This window comes from Papio anubis, chromosome 2 (genome assembly GCF_008728515.1).
Source record: "Papio anubis isolate 15944 chromosome 2, Panubis1.0, whole genome shotgun sequence".
NCBI classification, from domain to species: Eukaryota; Metazoa; Chordata; class Mammalia; order Primates; family Cercopithecidae; genus Papio; species Papio anubis.
Genome location: NC_044977.1, coordinates 172,729,273 through 172,753,263, shown reverse-complemented (window position 1 = coordinate 172,753,263; position 23,991 = coordinate 172,729,273). Strand labels below are relative to the sequence as shown.

The window sequence follows — 23,991 nt, the reverse complement described above, 5'->3', positions numbered from 1 at the left end:
CACACCCGCTAGCTAGCGCTGATTGTTACATTACTATTTGTCTCCCTAGCACGGTTCAGCAACCTGAAATAAACCCACCTTGATGTGGATCTGGAGTCTTTCCTCAAGTTACCAAGGGACATATTCTAACTTGTTTCGACATGCAAAAAGAAGTGGCCAGAGCGCAAATTCAGGCGACAGATAAGCATTCAGAAAGAAATGAGCCCAGCGAGGGGGCGGGGCGGGGGTCAGAGCTAAATCTCGTGGAGTGTGAGTTTTAAGTCTAGGATCCTACCTCAGGTATCCAGGTGCTTGTGAAGAAGCCCGGCTCTCTCACCAGGCCTGTCCTGTGAGGGTGTGGCCTTTGTGCTCAGGAACTGCACCAGGAGCCTGAGCGCAGGGAATCCCCGTTCTGCTCCTTGGGGCTCTGGAGTTTGCCACCGCTAAGGCAGGGAGCTACCTGCTCCAGGGGTGCCCCGGAATGGGAGGGACTGACCTCGGGATTTCTCCCGGGAGCCCTGGCGAGTCGACGTTTCCTTCGATGTGGCCAAGGCGAGGGACCCAGAAAAAGGAACTGCTCTGAATTTTGCTTTTTCCCAACTGGTACAAAGGAGCAGGAGTCCTCTGTAGGGCACCCGCGGAGAAAGTAAGAAAAGCCTGCACGTGGAAGGTCTGAACAGGGAGGACCTAAAGGTTGTACAGGGTTCCAAACCCACCCAACCAAATATTTCCCTATAGGGCTACTAAGAACCAGGGATCCACTCTCAGCCAAAGGCACCTCTGGGAGAGGAGCATACACCTCCTCAGGGAGAGAAGGGTTAAGTGAGGTGCTTACTGTCCTTGGAAGTCACTGTGCCCCCACCCGGAAATAGGGGGCTAGGTGGATAAAAGGGAGGGGAGGCTGCCTCTTCGAAACAGCTGACTAAGCCCCCTCCCGCAAACGGTCTTGCACTCCAGATTGCTGGGGTGCACAGGAGAAAAGAACCTCCCCTTCCTGCATTTGCCAGAGCATCTGGAACCACCAGAAGGATCTACCTGGAAACTGCAAGGTGGGCAGATCCACCTCTGCCTGGGCTCCCAGGTCTAAGAGCTGGGTCTTCCCTCACCCGAGGCCCACACCTCCTAGCTCTGCGTTTCCCTGCGCGCCCTCCAGCTCTGCGCTCCCCAGCCTCCCGGGCGCAGCACTGGGTTCCCCCCACTCCCTCGCTCCGCCCAGGTGCGATTTGTGGAGGGGCGGGGGAAAGTGGCTCCCACCGCAGCCTCCGCTCCTGCGCTCTCCTCCAACCACTTTGGACCCCTGTTTACTCGCCGGGCGCTGGGGACTCCCCTCTACCCCGCACACACGTCTCCCCCTGGGAGGCAGGAGTCCCCTTCCTACACTGCGGCTGCGGAAACATCCTTGACTCCCGAGCGCCTGGCAGAGAAGGTGGGCGTGGGTCTACCGACCTGGCTGCGGAGGTGAAGGAACGTAGAAGCAAGCGGGTGCCAGAGAAGAGAGCAGACTATGGTCCTCTTAGAGCATGGAGAAGCATCCCTGGTCCGCGATCTGACCATTCAGTCACCACCCAAGATGCCAACGCATTCAGATTCTCGCGGGGAGGTTTGTTTGCTTATGGGGAGGGAGATCGCCCCATCCCAGGCACTGAGCAGCCTGCCTTCCCAAGTACCCAAGGGCCCGGCATTCCAGGGCTCCACTCCTTGTCTCCACGCGCCCCCAGGTACCCAAGCCCCTCCCCCATCTGTATTTACATACCCAGGCCAGCGCCCTCTGGACTCAAATCCCTTTTCCTCTTCGTCAGATGGCCTCTCAGGGCTGGCCCCTCGTCCACATTAGCAGTACCTTTTCATTTCCCTCAACCGTGGGCAGATCTACCCGACCCTCAGCTTCCTCCTCCACCGCACGAGCAGCCTTTCCCTCCCTGAGCCACTTACTTCACCCACCCATATCTGCACTTGCAGTTCCCACGGCGCACAGCCGCAAGCCACTCCAAAGGTTTCATTGCCGAGTTGGGGGTGGCGTGTGCAAGGATGGACTGACTCCCATAGCGCTGGACGAAGCTTCAGGGGTGGCCGCAGCCATCCTCCACGTCCCACCTCTCTTATTTCACCTTCCCTGTCCCTACCGAGCTCCTAGAGGCAGGATGAGCACTGCTGGGTCCCAAACCCTCGCCTCAGGAGCCAGAGCTGCGGGGAGTGAAAAGTCGACTGGCAAAAACACACAGAGAGAAATGGGCAGATGCATATGGCAAGAGGGGCTGGGGGAAGGGCGAATGCAAGAACTAAACCTGCAACTTGCACAGCACGGGGTGAGCACCGCGCAGGGAAGGGTCACAAAAGTTTGCAGACTATTGTATAGCAGCCGGCTGAACAGGAGCAAAGAGGGTCGACTGTATCTCTCCAGGAGGAGGTCTCTCCCAGGGTCTGCGCAAAAGGGATCGGGGGGCTTAGAAAGGCATGGCTTAGAACTGAGGTAATAGTTCTCTACTTGTTCCTTGGAGGGACGGCCTAGGTACCCGGGGAGAGGGATGATCCCGCGCGCTGCGAAAAGCAACAGGCGGCTGCACCTTACCTTGCGCCAGTCCCGGGCCGGGGTGGCTGCTCCATCCTCGTGGCTCAGGGAGGAGGCGTTGGGTGCGTATGCTTAGGGGTGTGCGCGCTGCCAGGGCTGCAGCGGCCGCCACCTCCAACCAGCTGCAAGCCGAGCTGCCCACCTGGGACCGGGCCGGCCCGGCGGGCTTGGCTCCGGGCGAAGGCGGCGGGGTTGGTGCGTGGCGGCTGGGTCGCGGGACGCAGGCAGTGCGTGGCGCGGCTGGCGTTTTCGGGCGCCGCCACCGAGCGAGGGTGCGGCCCCGGGCTGCCGTGCGGGGCACGACTTGGCTCGCGTTGCTGCGGCGGCCGCTGCAGACCCTGCTCCAGGCGCCGTAGCCTTGCAGGAAGAGCAGACAAAGACGCGAGAGAGGCAAAGCGCCGCTTGCCCAGATGCAGTCGGCTCAGTCACTAGAGGGAAATCGCCTCCAAACCCAGCCTGGGGATGAGGGAGGAGGGGCGAGGCGGCTGGGGACTAGAAAAGCAGCAGGGAATTAACGTGACAGTCAGAGTCCAGCCAGCGCCTCGCCGGCGCTGCTCTCTCGCCTCGCGGTTGGGGGGTCCGGAAAGGAGAGAGGGGGCGGGGGCTGAGCGTTGGCTGTAGGAGACCAGCTGAGGTAGGAGTATTAACTCCCTCCGCTGCTCTCGCCTTCCTTCCTCGCACCCCCTTACACAGCTCTACTTGCAGCAGTCTATGGCCCCATTCCTTCCCCCATTTTTCTAACTACTGAGATCAGAGCTGAATTAAACTGGTGAAAGGAGCAAAACGTGCAATGGATTGATTGCCCTCCTCGGGGGAAAAGCGGAGGCTTAAAATCAATTCGACAAATGAGTGTTTACTGGGTGCCGAGTACTGTGCTCCTCTATTGTGAGGGAGGATTATGAATAAGGTACCCCCCTCCCGCCCCAGGTTCCATTGTCAGATCTCAGAATCAGTTTCCCCTGCAGTTCTGGAAGCCCAAAGTTTCGGGGTTGAGTTGTGGTCCCTGATCCCTACCCTCAACCCGTCTAGCTTTCTAAAGCAGAAGAAGGTGAAATTCAATTTTCCCTTCTCCTTCCTGGGATGACTTTAATGTGCAGCCGAAATGGAGTCTCTAGGCCCCTTAAAAAGCGCGCGCACGCCATTGTGCGTGTGTGTGTGTGTGTGTGTGTGCGCGCGCGCGAGTGTGAGCGCGCTCGCGTTTGCGCGTGTGTTTTAAGAGTAAGTCAAATTACTGGTTTTAGTGATGTTCTTATTTCATGATTTTAATTATTTACCATATCTGCACTAGACACCAATTTGGGGCAGAGGAACCCGGCTCTCCAGACTCTACAAATACCACCTTTTCTCTACAGCTTTTTTCCACTACCCCAGTCCTCTGACAGAGAGGAAGAAATCTTTCCCCTCCCTTTGCCCTCTCAGAATTTTATTTGCCAATAACTTGCGGAACTTATATATTTATAGATTTATCTCTTCACTCACATATGAGTATTCCCTGTGCTTTTTGTTTGTTTGTTCTCACTGCAACATCCAGCAGTGTTTTGTATCTAATGGGTACTCCAGGAAAGCTTATCCAGTTGAAGGTCATTTTCTCCTTCAATATGAGCTAAATCTCACTGGCTCTAGAATTAAAGACTCCAGGGATGAAACTTTTGATTTAGGGTGTGGTGGAGGGAGCCACACATCCAGCTAGACTCACAGTCCCTTTACTGGAAAGGTAAAAAAATATATATATTTAATTCATGTTGGTCTCTAGACAATCAGTCTTCTTCCACTGACCACCCACCTCTGTTTTCTGAATTCCCAAAAGCGGAAGAAAACCAAGCTGCTGAGCAACTGCATAGAGCAAGGCATATATTTTCAGCTGCCAGCACCTAGAGCAAACCCATTCCAAGTGGAGAAAGACCAAAAAATCTTGATTATTTCATGACCCGTGTCGAGTATGTTGAAAGCCTGCCAGTTTCCTCATTTCTATTGAGGCACTCTTATTCTGGATGCATTTTACAACAGTTTGAACAGTGTTACATCGCTGAGAGGTGAAGAAAATTGCTTTGTAGTTTAAGGATATTTAAATTTGCTTGTTTCTTTTCTGTCCCACCTTCTACAAATTACAAGATAGATACCTCAGATCAGGAATGCTCCATGAAAAAGTAGGTCCATAATGCAGGAGATGAGACTAAATGACTCTTAAGCTATCTTCTGTCTCTGAGACATTATGATACTGTGATTTGAAAGACTGTGGTTTAAAGTTTTTTTTTTTAAATTTTTGTTTTTTAAAAGACATTTTAGAACACAAACATAGATACATTTGGATAGCAGGTAGGTAATTTGGTGTAGTTTTTCTGAAGGAAAATTTGGCATTGCTGTTGAAAGCATAACATTTTTACACTTCATTTTTCCAGTGACTCTAATTCTTCAAATTCATCCTCAGGAAATAACTGAGGTTGAGCAACAAGATTTATCTACCTGGGTATTCATTGCAGTGTTGTTTATATTAGTGGAAAATTGAAAAGAAACAAAACTAAACTCAAAAGTCTACCAAGAGAGGAATGGTAAAAATATTTTGTAAATCTATCCAATGGAATATCAGTCAGACACTAAAATGTTGTAGGTGAATAGGTGAATATTATCATGATTTATGGTTGTAATATAATTTTAGTCAAAAATTTCAGGTGCACAAAGTGAGATGTAGAATAGTAAAAAATAAAATCTGGAGTTGACAAATCTGGGTTTGAAACCAGGCATTTCTACTTGCTGACTTTGTGATTATGGACCTGAACCTCCAATACATAGACTGTATAATTGGGTTGATGCTATTTACATTGTAGTATTGTTGCAATTAAGTGAAATAGCATTTATGAAGCACTTAGCATGGTGCCTAATACACAGAAAATCTCAATATATTAAATAGATTTATTTGGCAAACAAATGTGTAAACATGAGGTTAAGGTATGATATATTTTCTGGTAAAAATATATACGTATATAGACTCATTTCTACAGTAAGATATACTTCAACATTACCAGTGGCTATCTCTGCTGGCACTGGGATTTGGGGTGTCTTTTTAAAAAATATAATCCTGTAGTAATCATAAAGTAAAATTATATAGTAAATAACAGCAGAATTTGTTTTTAATTTAATTGTCTTTTAATTAAAATACTACTAACTATGGACACAGGAAACCTCTAGATTTGGAAGTTCTCTGTTTTTGTTGATTCATCAACAAGTCATCAACATTACTTGTTGACTGTTGGTGTCACCCATGCTATAAAAAGGATAAACGACAGGGCATGGAGTTTGTCACCTCTGATGTAAACTTAGATTTGTTTTGTAGCAACCAGAAGTCAAGTCCAGCTCAGCAAAATATGCTGTTTAATATAAAGAGCTGATTGGTTGCTACCCTTGCCTTGTCTTGACAGCCAATACAGAGAGAAGGAGAGAGGAAAAGGAAGGATCAGAAGCTATATTTGTAACTTTTGATTAGTGAACTAGAAAGGAAGCCTAATGCTGCAGGGCCAGGACCTTCACGTCTACTTTAGTGGCCCCTGTGGGTCAGAGATGGATGGTTTGTACAAGTTGTCTGTGTATATTACAAATGTTATAGAAATACAGAGGGGAATATGATTTATTGGTGTTTTCAGTTTAACTTTCTTTAGAAATAGGGACACACGATTGAAAAATCAGTATGTTCCAGAACATATTTCATGTAAAGGAAATTCTTTGAATTTTAAATTGTATTCCCTCTCTGAAACTCTTTACAGAAATGAAAATGCATTTCTCTGAGCCCAGGAATTGATTTTCTGAAATCTGAATCGTTGAGGTGCCTGAAACTCTGCTGTCTAATGGATGAATGGGATCAAAATGTGAAGATATGATTATCATGAATCCTTTGTACAAGGTGTTCCAGTTAACTACTAATAACAAGCCATCCTTAAACTTCTTGGCTTAAAATAACAGCCATCATTTATTTAACCTGAATCTGAAGAAGGTGCACCTCTGATCCACTTCCCACGTGGCTCACCATATACCTGATAGGCTGTGTTGGCTGTTGGCTATTGGTTGAGCATCCGACAGGAGCTGAGAGCCAGGGACCTTAGTTTCTCTTCATGCGGGGTTCTCCATGTGCATCACACCATAGGTTCTCAAAGACTTCCTCACCACATAGCAGTTGGGTTCACCAGGAGAGCTCCAACAGGGGTCAGACCCTTTCCAGATAATGAAAACCTGAACAGTTTAGCTGTATCAATTGTACAAATTCATCCAGTCTTCTAACAATATCATAAATTTTAGCTCAGAACACACCAGGCAAACTGAACCAGTGGACTAATGGATCATTTGAATGACTTAGGCAAATGGATAAATTTTTCTTTCATTTATTGAGATAATTTCATCAACAATTGGAGTCTTAGTCAATAAATGAATTCATAATATTTTCTATATCAAAAAATTAATTATGTCTTCACATAGGGAAACTAAATTTCTCATGGTGTTTTTAAAGCCTCTGCAATTTAACTCTCTTCCCAGTCCTATCTCATCACCTCCTCTAGTCTCTCATATTTATCCATCTTACCTGAGCCTTGTTTTGACTTGTATTAGGGCTCAATGTTGAGAAGTCCCCCTCTCTTACTAGACTCTAAGTTCCTTGAGAGCAGAGATTTTTTTCAGTTTATGTCCCCACAACCCTCAGCCCTGAGACATGCATGAAGCATGTGCTTGATATACCCTATTGAAAAAATGAGTAATTCAACATCCCTTGGCTTTCTAATTCAATCATTCATTTTCCAAAATGGCAATATTGGTCATGAGCTACTTCACAGGGAAGCTAATTAATCCCTGAAACTGGAAAATGTTTTGAAGTTCCACAGTATTTTAGAAGCACACAGGAACATTAATATGTGTAATACATACATTATTATTACTTCCCTGACACATAAATGGTAAATCATTCCTTTTTAATGTGTTTGTTTTGGATGTACTGGACAAATTTGCAGAAAGTAATGTACTGTTGACTCACTTCTACTAATGGACACCTGTGTGGACTGAATAAGATGTGATATCTTCTAGCTCTATTATTTGTTTATTTCTCCAACTTTCAGAGCTGCTGTTTATACATTCTTCTTGCCAGAAAGGCGACCGTGACATGAGAATCTACCTTCTTGGGGTTCTATGTCTTAACAGATAGTATGGATACCTAAATGATTCTAGGAGTGCCCCAGTCACATAATTACTGTGATGTAACTACAAAGCTGCATGATCTAATAGAGAATCCTTGCCCCAAGGTGGAACTGTCTCTTCTCTGGAAATTTTGTATAAGAAAACTAGGAGGGTTGGGTTAACCTCTCTGGTAGCTAAAGCTGCAAGATATAAATCATAGGTGCAATGAGCAGGTGTATTGTCTGCCATGTGGAGAAAGCCACACTGCAGTATGAGTGATAAAGCTGCCACACAGGTACAGATGTGAGAGACAGGGCAATTCCCTGTAGCTTCTATGCCCCTGGATGCAGCTATTCAAAGGTCCAGCCATGTCTCTGTTTCTCCTATAACTTTTATGTATACACTCATTTCAATAAGTTTCCCTTTTTACTTAAAGTCATTCAACTTTTCATTCCATCATTTGGGACCTAAAAGCTTTCAACTAATGCAACATCAAAGAAAGATTTGAGGAATGACTCTCAGAAAATGTTTAATTAAAAGTTGGAGAGAAGTACTTTGGGATGCTTTGATGTAAGGCTTATATTTTTCAAAGTTAAAAGCCCAAAAGCAACATAAACTGAACCTATTTTTCCAGACAATAAAAATAGGACCTTAAATATGAAAACGTGATCCCAGTGTTTGTGATTTACTGGAATGTAGACTTCATGAAGGCAGAGATTTGGATCCGTTGTCACTATATTCCAACAACTGGAATAGAATTCTACATAGGGTAGGATATTAATATTTGTTGAATGAGTTAATATATTTACTTGTTGCATCTCTTTCTTAACCCCAGTAGAAATATGAAAAACTCTCACTTATTGAACTCATGCTATACAACAGCCATCGTGCTAAAATGTTGTCATAATTTCATTTCATTTTTTACCAGACGTTGGAGTGTGGATGGAGGGGAACTGTGGATTGAGAGGAGTTGTTCTCATAGATAAAAACAGTTTGCTCAAGGGCACAGAGGTTCTCTGTATTGAGGCTAGGGGTTAAACCCAGGATCATCTGTCTCCAAAATGTGTGTTTTATCTACCATCCCACAGTCACATATTAATGTGTTTATAGAAATCTTTCCTGAGGTATTAAGCTGTAAGGGGTAGAGCTAGACTGGTATTTTGCTTCATATATAATTGCAGCTTTAAATATCAAGGGTTTTATGAATAAAGAATTAGTTCCCATTTTATAGACAAGTAAGTGGAGGTCTATGGTGTTGCCTCAGTATTCATCAATGTCTTCTTTGAAAGTCTCATTATCAGGATGGAAGCTCTACTGTTGCTCCTCTTGCCTTCCCATGAGGAGACTTCATAATGCCTCACTCTCTTGTAGTTGTTGCTGCTCTAGCACATCACCTTTGTGTCTCTGTCCTCAATCCCACAGCTTCCAACTGCAAGGAAGCACCTGCTTCTCTATGCCTGGTTTTTTGAGGAGTGCTAGGGGACTTACTGCTCCATTAACAATAACTGATGAGAATTGATGGATAAATATCCACACACAACTCCTCTTTTGGGTTGTCTCTAAGGCATGTTGTACACTGTGCCCCAGAAGTCCTCTGTATGATTAAGCACTCATTACACACAACACTAGCTTGCCCCAAAGCGAACTCTTTATAGGCTTCTTTCCCATCCCTCTCTCACTGCCCTACACCTCTACCAGAATTTTCCAAATAAATTTCTTGAATTCACACACTTATCCCAAAGGTTTGCATCTGGGATAACCCAAACTAAGATATCTCTCTGGCCCATTCACTCTTGAACTCTGAAAGAGAGGGTCAAATTACCTGACTGAGAGTTTAAAAGAAGACACTGAAAATTATCCTTACATTTATCTCTTTTGAGGATGTCAAGTTCATAGGACATACGTGTTCAGACTGCACTCTGCATGCGCTTAAGGACTTGCCCTTTGGGGAAGGTCTTAGTTAGTGACTGAATGAACAAGTCAGTTTACTTCAAAAGTAAGGTATTAGGACATATCAAAGTCCTTATAGATCTGAAATCGCGTTTCCAATCAATTTTATTTGCAATACAGTGGACATTTTAATTTCCATCAAAATTAGCTTCACATGATTCATAATAGCCAAAAGGTAGAAACAACCCAAATGTCTCCATCAACAGACAAATGGAAAGAGAAAATATATTATAACCATATAATGAAATATTACTTGGCCATAAAAAGGGATGAAGTATTGATACATGCTATAGCTTGGATGGGCCATGATACTATGGTAAGTAGAAGAAGAAGCCAGTCACGAAAGATCACATATTGTATGATTCTATTCACATGAAATGTCTGGGACAGAGAAATGTACAGAGACAGAAAGTAGATTAGTGGTTGCTTAGGGCTGTGGTGTGAGTTGGAGATGAAAAACATGATACCTAAAGGGTGTGAGGTTTCTTTTTGAGGTGATAAAAATGTTTTAGCATTGACTGAACTGTTGGTTGTCCCATATCTGTGAATAAAAGCCATTGAGGTATATTCTTTAAGTAGGTGAATTATACCTCAAAAAACTGGTGAAAGTTAGCCCCACATGGTTATGCAAAATGTTAACGTTGTGTGAAAGATATATGAGAGCTCTGTACTATCTTTGCGATTCCTCTGTAAATATAAAATAGTCATCTCTTAAGGTTGTAATAATCAATTGAGATATTATATATGACACCACTGTATCTGGCAAATATTCTCTTTCCCCCTCATCCTTCTCCCTCTAACTAAAACAGGGGCTCATGTGGAGAGAGATATATATATTATATGTACACATTATATATATAATGTATAGAGAGTATATATATTATGTATATAGTATATATTTATATATTATATATACTTTATATATAAATATATATTGTATATACATTATATATTATATATATACTTTACAGATGTAAGATTTGGCCCAATAAGATGTAGTTAATATCCCTATTACTACAATTTACTAGACATATTAAGCCAATTCAGTTTTCAATGCCAGAGATTTGGGCAAAAAAAATAAAGCAAGGTGGTATCAATAATTGATGCCAATGTGGCCCTCCTCAGGAATTGTTTTTTCTTGTTTCTTTTGCACCCCATCATAGCCATTTTTGTTATTTGTGTGTGTTTTATGAAAATGGTAGCATTCCACCAGACCCACATGTAAGCCTCGAGGTGCTGATGCAGGCTTTCTTTTCCTTCTTCCGTAGAACTCGTGAAAGCCAGCACAATATTTCTGTTAGTTGGTCTGGAGTCAGTTCTGTTTCTAATTATGGGGTTTATTTTCTTCTTTTGTTGTAAAGTTTTCTCCACCCACTGGGGGTGTTTCAGGGATTTGACAGGGAAGCTTTCCCTGTGGTCCTGATTTCATCATAAGAAGCCAAGGGTGTGGAGGAAATGCCCTTGCTGGAGTGGAGGCGGGGATTTCAGTCCTTTATCTAAACTTAAAAGGGACTAAGGAAACCACAGACAAGCCATCTAATCCCTGCAGGCTTCAGTGTTTTCTTCCGTAAAATGAGAGGATTGGCTTGACTGTCTCTGAAGTTTCACTCAGGCCTGACATTCTCTCAAAATGCAAGCATTTTCCTGAAGTTTACTGACAAGCAGTTGCCAAACACTAGAAGAGTGCTGATATGTTGCTAGCTAATATTATCTCTCATCTGTTTGCAGCATTTTACTGGGAGATCATCAGTGGGAGCGGTTCAGTGTTCTGATGTCTGCTCCGAGGAAAGCTTTAGAGAACACAGGAAGAAGGAGTGAAACAGAGGGCAGATTCCTCCAACATGGGCACGGATGCTGTTGCTCTGTTATGATGTTCACACAGACACAGAGAAACCAACCGAAGGCTAGTCTCAGTGGCTGAAAGATGAGTATTACATAAGTGCAATTTTACTTTCTGCGTTAATCTTTGCTGAGGTAATTGCCTTCATTCTATTTTCAGTGTGTTGTTGGCAGTGTTGCATGGCCTACTGACAGTTGCTCAATAAAAATAGAGATCATACCCTAGAGAAAAAGCACAATATTTACTCGCAGCCAATGCCCCGCTTCTATGAACCATGGTACTCAGTTCCTCAAGAGTTAAACGGAGAGAGGTGCTTGCTGGAGTTTTAACAGGAATCAAGGTTGAGTTGTATTTACAGGTTGTTGGGTTTGTTTGGCACACAACTATGTATACAAGGAGCCATTAACGATTTCAGCAAGCAAAGATCTTTCCAAAATGAGTACACCTGAAAGCTATATTCTTCTCTTCACACACCACATATTCACTTTTAGGTCACCCTTACCCTCCATGTGCATCACCAAATGCAACTAAATGTACCTCCTAAATAACTATCTAATGGCCCACAGCACACCATCTCTCTCTCCTCTTCCCACCTGTTGTCTTGAATCATAACATTATTGTTTCTCATCTGAGTACTTCAATATTCTCCTAAAAGGTCTCACCATCCCTAGTTCTCCCCTTACCTCCCTTCCATTCTCTGCACAGCAGTTGGAGTGATCCTTTTAGTCTGCTAATGTGACTGACATGCCTTGCTCAAAATTTTTCAATGGTTCATGATAACATTTTAACTTCATTACACAGCCCACAAGTCTCATTATAATCTCCTGTCTGCCTATTTCACTAGCCTCACCCCCTGTCATTCTTCTTTCTTCTGTGGTACAACTGAGCTTAGATGCTCACAGTTCCCCAAAATTCACCACATTCTTGTGCCTCTCATTGAAATACAGCCTGGAACGTCCAATTCATTCAGCCAGCTTCTCATCTTTTGTGTGTCTCTCATTAACACCCTCTTGAGCTCCCTTTCCTGATTCTCCAGGCAGACCTAAGGACTATTTCCTTCTCATTCTCAATGCTCAATCTACATTCTTCCAACATGTCTATAATCACACTAGCATTGTCCTGGTAAACTCAAGTGTGATCATCTAAAGGTTGAGACCATGTATTGGGTCTTCATCTCCTTACCACCAAACCAGATACAAGGTGCTCAATACATGCCTAAGGAAGAGAATGGAAAGAACATTTACTAAGCACCTGAAATATGTCATATGCATACTTGTAATTTTTACTAAAGCTATGATATTTGGAAGGTGGGGAACAGGGAGGGAAACAGTGCATATTTTATGAGTTATATCTAGCAGAATGATAAAAGTAATAAGAGGAGGGAAAGATAATAATGAAAATCATGTATTTTGAAAAGGAGCAAACCAGAAAGAAAAATTAATAAATCATGAAAGGGAAGGCAACCTAAGCATAATATTAAGGAAATAAAAACTTTGACTCCAAGTGACTTTCCCCCTACAGGCAGTAAAAAGGCTCTGGAGTTCTCACTATTAAAGCCTCCTACCATATTTAAGGATGGCCTTGATGATGAAGCATTAGCATGCAGGATGGATTGGTAAGTGTCAATGTTCCAAGTAAAGGGAAGTTCAATCATCACTTTTCATAACCTGCAGAGATATTAAAAGAATGTTTTTACTACAAAACTGTTTACCCACAGAATTTAATCATAGGTTATAGCAGAATTTTTCTCTTATCATCTTAAACATCAAAGACTTTGACTTAAAAAAAAAAAAAAAAAAGATAAAAAAAAAAGACTTTGACTTTTAGTGGGGAGTATTGAGAGGTGAGGCTAGAGAAGCAGCAGAGAGGAAATTATAATGAGACTTGAAGACTGTAATACAGAGTTAACATTTTAAAATAAAAGATATGGGGGCCATAATATAATTTTGAGCAAATTGTATCACAAGCACATTTTCAAGCTAGAAATCTCTTGACAGCTGTATTCAACATAGTGGGAATGTATAAAAGGGATGGGAATAGTGAGACCATTTAGGACGCTATCACAGTACTTGTATTAGTCCATTTTCACACTGCTGATAAAGGCATACATGAGACTGGGAAGAAAGAGAGGTTTAACTGGACTTAGAGTTCCACATGGCTGGGAAAGCCTCAGAATTATGGCGGGAGGTGAAAGACACTTCTTACAGGGTGGCAGCAAGAGAAAATGAAGAAAAAGCAAAAGTGGAAACCCCTGATAAAACCATCAGATCTGGAGAGACTTATTCACTATCACAAGAATAGCACAGGAAAGACTGGTCCCTGTAATTTGATAACCTCCCCCTGGGTCCCTCCCGCAACATGTGGGAATTCTGGGAGGAAAAATTCAAGTTGAGATTTGGTTGGGGACACAGCCAATCCATATGAACACTCCAGGTAAGAAAAGTTGCTGCTCTGAATCAAGAAGACAAGAGGGTATGGGGAAGCATAGACCAATAAGAGAAGAAGATTCTGAGGTAAATTAAGGTATATGGCGTTATCTAAGTGACCCATGATACAATGGAGTCCAGTCATCCCTTCCTTGTACTAACTTAATGAGGCATTTCTAGCCCTTCAGAATTGCCATGACTAACAGAGCCCCAGACTCACGGTGGCAGACATGGTTGGTTTTTCACCCAAGGACCATCATCTTGTCCACCATTCTTCCAGTAGAGCCGATTTCTCTTTACAGAGGCTGAAAATCTACTTTCTCAGATGCCCTTGCAGTGAAGAATGGGAAACAGACACGATTCCAGTCAAGGAAACCTAAGAAGAAGCTTGCTGGGAGATTTTTAGCAAAGACATTTTTCCTTATAAAAAGATCACAAGAGAAGCAGTATCCTTCTTCTCCTACTAATCATGAGCTTTGCCATGTCTATATGTGCTGGTTAGAATCAATGCAGCCATCTTGAGACCTTAAGGGAAAAGCCAGTGTAGGGGAGTGGAACAATGGAATGACCCTGTGTCCTTACTGAGGCCACCACCTACATCCAAACTTTGGTTACATAAGATAATACAAAATCTTATTTTAAAAGTTCTTACTACTCAAAGAGTGAGGTCAGTGGACCAGATGTATCAATATCACCTGGAACTTGTTAAAACTGAAGAAGCCTGGGCAGTATTCCAGAAATACTAAATTATAACATGCATTTTAACAAGATTTCCAGAATAGGTTTAAGCCACTTTTAATTGGGTATTTAGTTGTTTGGAGTTGGAGGAATCCACACACAGTTCCTTTTGTAACTAGAATTGATTGCATTTTTTGTTATTCTACAATGTTTGACCACCTCCTCTATCATAAAACACATTTTATTTTGTCATGTGTATGTAATATGGTTAAAACTATCTATGATCATCTGACCCATGCAATTTACACATTCTTTAAGGGTAGGCTGTATATCCTATTCACTTTTGTATTTCCCTTGCTACCTACCATTGAGCTTTGTGAAAATTAGTCATTGAAATATTTGTTGAATGAAAGAACAAAGAGTAATCGTTTCTTTGAAATTCGTCTGGCCAATGAGAATTTTAGAACTTCCGATAATTAGGTCCAATGGATTCTAAGGTATGCTGATGATCTGCCTTAGGCTGTGAATGTATTCCGTTTTCTTATGCAAACACTTTTCCAGATAGAGCCCTGTTCCACAGAGCTCTTCAGAGTCAAGATGCTCCATAAATCTTGGATCTTCTTTGGGGTGGGCCACATCACTGCCATTTTCCTGAAGCTTGATTGCCTCGTTGTTACTGGAATAATGAACATCATCTCAAGGTTATGCCTGTCAAAATCACCAAATCCAGCCCCATTGGTACCACTCTAAACACATAGATTCTTAATTTAAAGTAATCAATGCCACAAATCAATCCACCATTTAGCATCAAGAACTGAACACTGAATAAGGTCAGGAAAGAAATCCCTGGCTTCCTAGAATTCAGGAAAAGCCTAAAAGGGGCAGACACATTCCATTCAGATGACTCTACTTCCCTTAAATGGCTCTGGCAGGGGTCAAACTTAGAGAAGCTAGAATGCAAGGTTAAATATAGCAAATTGATTTATCTTTTTCATTTAATAAAAAAGCATCTATAGATTTCATAAAGAAGAAACTCTGCATATAGCTCATCCAAATAAAGAACACACACACACACAGAGACAGAGACACACACAGAGAGAAAGATGGAGAGAGAGAGAGAGAGAGAGACAGACGGAGGGAGAGAGAGAATAGCTCTAAGCCATCTTACATCACATGCACACATATGTAGCCATGTCATTTGACTTTCTGCTCTATCCATTATTTGTAAATATACTTTTATAGCCCATCCCATAAATCTGTGCTTGCCTGCTTCCTCAGCATCTGGCATTGCAGTTATGGTGATCAAAGCTCAAGACCTAAAGAAGAAGAGTTCTAAGCTATGGTTCCAGCTCCATTCTGATGAGAGGTTAGAGGTGGACCTATATCAGCCTCAGTATATTTATATCAGTACTTCTTTAGATGATGAACACTCTTCAACTTCAAAGTTTGGAGTGGATGAGAAAAATCATACAATTACTTAGAGGAAATAGTTTCAAAAAATTCTTAGGAGTTTTGTAAAATAATTTAGAAGAGGTTGTCACTAAATCTTTCTGTCTGTTTTGACAATTTTATCTGTCCGTTTATGGACAGCTCTAATTGGGCAAAGAAACAAATGTGATGTAGCAAAATTATTATCAGCAGTGCCTATAATCAATATTTTCAACCAAAAGCTAAACTTTATTGCACCAAATTGCCTGGTAAAGCCCACAAAACACACACACACACACACACACACTCTCTCACACACGCGGACAGCTGTGGCTATAAGTCCTCAACTGTCCTTTGAAAATAGGCAAATTACGGAAACTATTTAAGGATCTGAGAATGCCCAATAGCAAATTATATCTGTTTAGATTACAGTTTAAATTGACAAAATCAATCCTCAAATTGGTAAGGGCATTTGTTTTTTTTCTCACAGAAGGAACTAATTTTATGTTTATATTAATAAGATAGTTTTGAGGCTCTATTCATTTGAAATTCAGTGAAAGTTAATTCCCCAGAAAGAACTTGGTTAACCAATTTATAGAGCTTCTAACTTGGATTAACAGACGTCTTACTGAGATTTATGATAAACACACAGGAAGCAAGAGAGCCCCAAGAGGTGCAGTGGCTTGCCCAAGCACACACAGTTAGAGGCAGAACCAGGGCCACAGACTCATTGTCACTTTTGCTTAGAGCTGTGATTCTCAACTAGTGGCAATTTTGTGCCCCAGGGAACATTGGGCAATGTCTGCACATATTTTTCATTGTCACAACAAGCTGGAAGGCACTAATTGTTTCTAGCAGGTAGAGGTCAGGGATGCTGCTAAACATCCTAAAACACACAAAATAGCTGTCCAACAAAGTGGTGCCAAGGCTGAGAAACCCAGTGACAGAGTCACTTTCAAATGTAAAAGTATGTGCACGCATGTGTGCACACATACACACACAAACATGCCAATAAATGCAAAGTTGACAAAAAGAGGATAAAATAGCTATCTAAATTATTTCTAACACTTGTTTATAAGCAAAATCAAGAATAGTAATAACAACAGCAAGCCTTAGAGTTTTCTATGACTCTTCTCTTTCACTCACACTTGACTTCCAATGTCAGCATATCTTGTCATCTCTATTTTCAAACTAGATGCCCAAATCAGCTGCTTCTTGTCACCTTCACTGATGACTCCTAGTTCTGGTCATCATTATCTTTAGTATGGACCGATGCATTAGCATCCTAAGTGGTATATCTTCTTCAGCTCTGTACCTATTCAGCCAGTTTTCAACTCAGCAGCCACAATAACTTTAACAATGAAAACCTGATCATGTCACTTCCTTGTTATAAAGCTTAGTTCTCCACTCAGACTAACACTATATCCCACTGTACTATTGGAAATGTGTGGGGCATATTTTTGGCTGTCATGATAAGCTCGGTGCTACTGGCATTTAGTACCTGGGGCCAAAGAAAGCTAATTTTCCTGCCATGGGGGAGGTTATGGAGAACTGACTTGTCCAAGCTTGTTAGCACCTCTGGTAGGATGCAGTAGTTCATTGCCTACCCCACTCTCCATGTTGCTTTCTGTGCTCCAGCCATTGACCTTCTCCCATGGTCCTTGGACCTGCCAATTATGTTTTAATATCAAGGAGTTGACACTAGTTGATCCCTGCCTAAAAACCTCTTCCCCAATTACCCAAATATCTTACTTCCTCTCTTCATTCACATATCTCACTTAAATTGTCATCTCATTAGAGAAACATTAAGTCACAATCTTAAACAAAGTGTTAAATTTTAGTTAAGAATTTAACTAAATTATTAAATTATTATCCCCTTCATTAAAGTGAGGGGTTAGTCTGCTGAATGTTCCTTCATTTCACTTATCAATAGCTAATATTATTTTGTTCGTGTATTCTGTTTATTATCTGTTTTCCTATGAGAAAGTGAGCTCCAAGAGGGCAGGGGTTTTGTCTACTCATCTTTGTCTCTTCGTGCCTAAAACAGTGCCTGGACAGAAAAATTATTAGAATAATGTGCAAGGAGTGAACAAATGAATGCATACTTTCACTTAGACAAAAGAAAATCCCGCTAGAAATGTGCGTGTGGTCAGAGTGGAGAGAAAAATCATAAATTTCCTCTTACCCTGGTGGTGGTGCATTTTAAAAGCCTAACATTACCAAAAAGAAAATCCCACACTCATCAAGTATTGTTTTCAAAATTATACTTAAGAAATAGTCCTAATTGTTCTGTTTATTATTTGGTGAACATACCTTTGTGGACTGAGTATTACAAATAGGTCAGGATATTTTTCTAATACTTCAGGTATCATGGACAAAAGGGGAAACATTCAATTTCATCTGTTCACAGAAGATATAATTAATACCCTTATTAAGGGATACCAAATTTTATGGACTATTTTGTGCTGACAATATTAAATGTGTAAACTCAGTAGGAATGGTGAAGTAAGGAAAATTCCTCTTCATTAACTTTGATGGGAGCTGGGAGTCTGACAAAACTGCAATTGCCTTGGGGTCTGGTTTCAGGCCAAGGAAACAAACTTCTTTCAGAGGAAAGTTTGAGTTTGGAGAGACAGGCTCCCAGAAGTCCTCTGATTAGCAAGCAAAATATGCTGTCATCTCTAATCAAACTTTTCTTAGCTCTGATTGTCCCCATACATCATCTTTAAGCCCCTGGCTAAAGAACCACAGAGGTGTAGCAGAGCAAGGAGAATGTTGTTATGGAGAAAGAAGCACCTGTAATACTCACCATTTGGATATATGGACCCCGTGTGTTTTGGGTCAGGTTCCATAATATGAGAGCCTGCGGTGGGTATTTTGGTGAAAGTGTTTTATTAGGAGCTACTGTCCAGAGAAGGGGAGGAGAGAAAGCAGAATAGGGTCAGAAGAAGAATCTAAACTAGGATGTAGTCTTAACAGGAATCTAGCCTTAGTCTGACCTTATGCAGAGCTCTGGAATATGAAGTATACTGCAGAATTGGTCCTCCTAAAAGCAAGGAAACCAGCCTTTCATACCCTTTGGCAGTCCTTGGCCTTTGGCTGCTCAATAGGATGGGATGTCACCTCCCTGGTGAAGAGCTCCCACTCCATGGAAGACAATTCTCTAAGAAGGAGGCAGCTATGAGACCAGAGCAACCAACAATCATGACAGCTGTTGGGGAAGAAGTGCCCCTATACTTTGAAGGGCACTTGGATGAGGGAGCAACAGCATTTGCCTGTCTGCCAGTGGCTCAAAGAGATGTGAATCACAAATACAATTAGTTAGAAAAAAAATACCCCATATTACCCTCTCTAAGTATCACTGCTTGGCACAGCATTATTCACAGTGGCCTTGGGAATCATGTCTGGCATCTTGAGGGTTTTCTGAGGGAATTCTGCTAATATAGGGCAATGTCCACATGGTATTTGTAAAGCCAAATAACATCTTCTCTCCTTGAAACTCTCCAAGCCTTTTACAAAGAGTCGTACTAATAAGTCTCAGAGAATAGTGGACAAAACTAAGAAAAGATGTTAAACATCAAATTTAAAAGTTAAAAAGAGTCTATTTACCAATAACTTTGAATAACGATCAACTGAAACCATTTCAGCAAGTCCTTTAGAAATCTTATTCGCAGGTATTTTGTTTTACTAATATTCTTTTTAAAACAATTCTCTAATGCAGCTTAAGGTTTCCCAGCCTCAGCACTACGCACATTTTGGGCCAGATAATTTGGAGCCGTCCTGTGCATTGTAGGGTACTGATACAGTTTGGCTGTGTCTCACCTTGAGTTGTAATAATCCCGTGTTGTGGGAGGGACCCAGTGGGAGGTAATTCAATCAAAGGGGTGAGTTTTTCTGTGCTGTTCTCGTGATAGTGAATAAGTCTTATGAGATCTGATGGTTTTATAAAGGGGAGTTCCCCTGCACATGCTCTCTTGCCCGCTGCCATGTAAGATGTGCCTTTGCCTTCTGCCATGATTGTGAGGCTTCCCCAGCCACGTAAAACTGTGAGTCCATTAAACCTCTTTCCTTTATAAATTACCCAGTCTCAGGTATGTCTTTGTTAGCAGTGTGAGAACAAACGAATACAGGTTAAATACCTGTATTTAGCAGTACCCTGGCCTCTACCTACTAGATGTCAATGGCATGCCTGCTCCACCTCTTCAACCTCACAGTGCCAAATGTCCTCTGGAAGGTAAAATGATTCCTTGTTGAGTAACATTGATAAAGCCAAAGGAAACCAGGACAATCTTTGGGGTCATGGCAGGGCTATCCACTATGTGTTTTGAGCAAGCTAAAAAGTAACTCTTAAGCCTTGGTTTTCTCATTTGTGAAATGGGAATAATACAGGCTTATTCTAATGATGTAAGTAGATAATATTATATAGCATACCACTTGAAATATTAGTCAGTGTTTCTTCTCTTCCTTTCCTTCTGTACTGAAATATTTTCAAAAGTGGTTTGTATTCTTATGAATAGAATAGTGGATATAAAAGACCATTTTATACAAATTAGAACATGATACATGGTTTTACTGCAAAGATCCAACATTGATAGAGAAAAAACTAATTTATCCCAACTGTCCTTTTTCAGTTTTTATTAAATATTCTTTGAAGAAAGTATATTCGGAATTTAAATAGGCATTTATAACAACTAACATTTTCTGAATGTTTGAATAAGTGCCAGATTCTGTTCTAAGCACTTTATATTGATTATCTCCTGAGTAAATACAACTATCCCCAATTTATAGATGATAAACAGAAGGCAGAAACAGGTTAAGTTTTTCACCCAAAGTAACAGAAAATGATGACTGATATGGTTTGGCTGTGTCCCCACCCAAATATCATCTTGAATTGTAGCTCCCATAAGTCTCATGTGTTGTGGGAGGGACCCAATGGGAGACAACTGTATCGTGGGGGTGGTTTCTCCCATACTGTTCTCATTATAGTGAATGTCTCGAGATCTGATGGTTTTATAAGGGGAAACACCTTTTGCTTGGCTCTCAATTCTCTTGTCTGCTGCTATGTAAGATGTGCCTTTCACCTGCCATGATTGTGAGGCCTCCTCAGTCACGTGGAACTAAGTCCATTAAAATCATTTCTCTTCCCAGTCTTGAGTATGTCTTTATCAGCAGTGTGAAAACAGACTAATACAGTAAATTGGTACCAGTAGAGTAGGGTGCTGCTGAAAAGATACACAAAAATCTGGAAGTGACTTTGAAACTGGGTAACAGGGAGAGGTTGGAACAGTTTCAAGGGCTGAGAAGAAGACAGGAAGATGTGGAAAAGTTTGGAACTTCCTTGAGACTTGTTGAATGACTTTGACAAAAATGCTGATAATGATATAGACAATGAAATCCAGGCTGGGGTGGTCTCAGATGGAGATGAGGAACTTGTTGGGAACTGATGTAAAGGTGACTCTTGCTATGTTTTAGCAAAGAGACTGGTGGTATTTTGCCCCTGCCCTAGAGATTTGTGGAACTTTGAACTTGAGGGAGATGATTTAGGGTATCTGGTAGAAGAAATTTCTCAGCAGCAAAGCATTCAAGAGGTGACTTTCAGTTTTAAAAAGGAAACAGACATAAAAGTTCAGAAAATTTGCAGACCGATGATACCATAGAAAAGAAAATCTCATTTTCTGAGAAGAAATTCAAGCTGGCTGCAGAAATTTGCATAATTAATGAGCCAAATGTTAATTGCCAAAACAGTAGGGAAAATGTCCCCAGGGCATGTCAGAGACCTTTATGCCAGCCCCTCTTATCACAGGCCTGGAGGCCTAGGAGGAAAAAAATGGTTCCATGAACTAGGCCCAGAGCCCCTCTGCTGTGTGCAGCCTAGGGACTTGGTGCCCTGTATCCCAGTTGTTCTAGCCATGGCTAAAAGGGGCCAAACGTATAGCTCGGGTCATGGCTTCAGAGGGTGCAAGCCTCAAGCCTTGGCAGCTTCCATGTCGTATTGAGCCTGCCAGTGCATAGAAATCAAGAATTGAGGTTTGGGAATCTCTGCCTAGATTTCAGATGACGTATGGAAATGCCTAGATGTCCAGGCAGAAATTTGCTGCAAGGGCAAGGCCCTCATGGAAAGTCTCTGCTAGGGCAGTGCAGAAAGGAAACGTGGGGTTGAAGCCCCCACATAGAGCAAAGTCCCCACTGGGGTACTGCCTAGTAGAGCTATGAGAAGAGGGCCACCATTTTCCAGACCCCAGAATGGTAGATACATTGACAGCTTGCACTGTGCATCTGGAAAAGCCACAGGCATTCAATGCCAGCCCATGAAAGCGGCTGGGAGGGAGGGTGTACCCTGTAAAGCCACAGGGTTGGAGCTGCCCAAGTACATGGGAATGCACCTCTTACATCAGTGTAACCTGGATGTGAGATATAGAGTCAAAGGAGATCCTTTTGGAGCTTTAAGATTTGACTGTCCTGCTGGATTTTGGGCTTACATGAGGCCTGCAGTCTCTTCATTTTGGCCAATGTCTCCCATTTGGAATGGGTGTATTTACTCAATGTCTGTACCCCCATTGTATCTAGGAAGTAACTAACTTGCTTTTGATTTTACAGGCTTATAGGTGGAAGGGACTTTACTTGTCTCAGATGAGGCTTTGGACTGTGGACTTTTGAGTTAATCCTGAAATGATTTAAGACTTTGGGGGACTGTTGGGAAGGCATGATTGGTTTTGAAATGTGAGGACATGAGATTTGGGAGGGGCCAGGGGCAGAATGATATGGGTTGACTGTGTCCCCACCCAAATCTCATTTTGAGTTGTAGCTCCCATAATTTACATGTGTTGTGGGAATGACCTGGTGGGAGATAATTGAATCATGGGGGCAGTTTCCCCCATACTTTTCTCATCATAGTGAATGATGAGATCTGATGGTTTTATAAGGAGTAATCCCTTTTGCTTGGTTCTCAATTCTGTCTTGTCTGCTGCCATGTAAGACGTGACTTTTACCTTCACCATGACTGTGAGGCCCAGCCATGTGGAACCGTGAGTCCACTAAACCTCTTTTTTTTTTTTTTTTTTTTTTTTTTTAAATATCAGCAGCATGAAAACAGACGAATATAATAGAGTTTGAATTTATACTGAGGTAGCCTATTGGAAAGCGGAAGAGCTATGACAAAACCTTAAAAGACAGTTGGTGGTTTGGGAATAGAAATACAAGAAAAGTAGCTACAATGACAGCTGATGACATTTTGTTGGTCTGCCTCTAACATCTAGTCCTTGAGACACAATTAAGACCTTGCATTGATTTAAGACCTTAGAGGCCCTAAGCATGGAAAAATTGGAGTTACCTGTCTCTGCCCTCACCTGTCATATGCAGTTTAAATTAAAGCAATAAAAAATAAAATAAATTTTTGAAATTCCAATAAAGTTTTATTTTTTCCTATGATGAATATATTAATGCTTTTTGAAACATTGAATATTGAATTTTAAAAATATTTTATCATGTTTAGCTTGTTTATTGGATATTCAGTACTAATAACTCAGAGTTTCTTCATGCTCCTGCAAACCTATGGCTATGGAATTTATGATCTTGACCTTGGCTGTGGAATGAAGAGTTCATGACTTTGGATTGGTAAACTTGGTTCACTCATCTAACCTTGGTTGGACAGGCTCATTTAGATCTTTCATGTTCATTTTGATCTAGGGCAAACACCAGCAGACTTTTTCTGTAAAGGGCCAGATAGTAAATACCTCAGGCTTTGTGAATCTTGGGGTCTCTGCTGCAGCCACTCAATTCTGCCACTGTAGTTCAAAGCAGTTATTGACAATATATGAATAAATTGATATAGCTGTGTTGAATAATATTTTATTTACAAAAACAAGCAGCAGGCAAGATTTGGCCTGCGAGCCACAGTATGCCAACCTCTGATCAAGGGTCCTGTTTTCTGTGTATACTTTCTTAACCATCAATTCTTCATGCTTTCAATG

At 41.8% G+C, this 23,991-nt stretch overlaps 2 protein-coding genes across 8 annotated transcripts in view; one reads left to right on the top strand and one right to left on the bottom strand.

Moving 5' to 3' along the window:
* Nucleotides 1–3,362, bottom strand: part of LRRC3B (leucine rich repeat containing 3B) — a 185,153-nt gene extending 181,791 nt beyond the window's left edge. For 2 of the 6 annotated variants that reach the window (XM_009201810.3, XM_003895186.5), the window contains exon 1: nt 2,549–3,362. The gene's annotated coding sequence lies outside the window, so the exon portion shown is untranslated. Of the gene's footprint in view, nt 1–274; nt 1,267–1,425; nt 1,699–1,732; nt 1,817–2,548 lie in introns of those variants that run through there. The other 4 variants (XR_004182313.1, XM_009201812.4, XM_003895189.5 and 1 more) reach the window with 4 other exon arrangements.
* LOC116273845 lies at nt 1,490–13,631 on the top strand. Of its 2 annotated transcripts, none has more exons than XR_004182312.1 (2): nt 1,490–1,579; nt 11,378–13,631. XR_004182312.1 is itself a non-coding variant. In XM_031663780.1 (2 exons), the coding sequence occupies exons 1-2, from the start codon at nt 1,779–1,781 to the stop codon at nt 11,568–11,570; spliced, it is 864 nt and encodes a 287-aa protein (XP_031519640.1). In that variant the 5' UTR covers nt 1,752–1,778; the 3' UTR covers nt 11,571–13,631. The 2 variants fall into 2 exon arrangements, 1 of the variants encoding a protein (XP_031519640.1); XM_031663780.1 differs by lacking the exon at nt 1,490–1,579 and adding an exon at nt 1,752–2,449.
* Nucleotides 13,632–23,991: the final 10,360 nt, after the last annotated feature.

What these genes read in the sequence shown, in the direction of transcription:
- LOC116273845 (XM_031663780.1), top strand. Translation starts at nt 1,779, where the DNA reads ATGGCCTCTCAGGGCTGGCCCCTCGTCCACATTAGCAGTACCTTTTCA. An exon ending in AGGCATGGCTTAGAACTGAG is followed by an intron (nt 2,450 to 11,377) that starts GTAATAGTTCTC and finishes ATCTGTTTGCAG; the next exon opens with CATTTTACTGGGAGATCATC.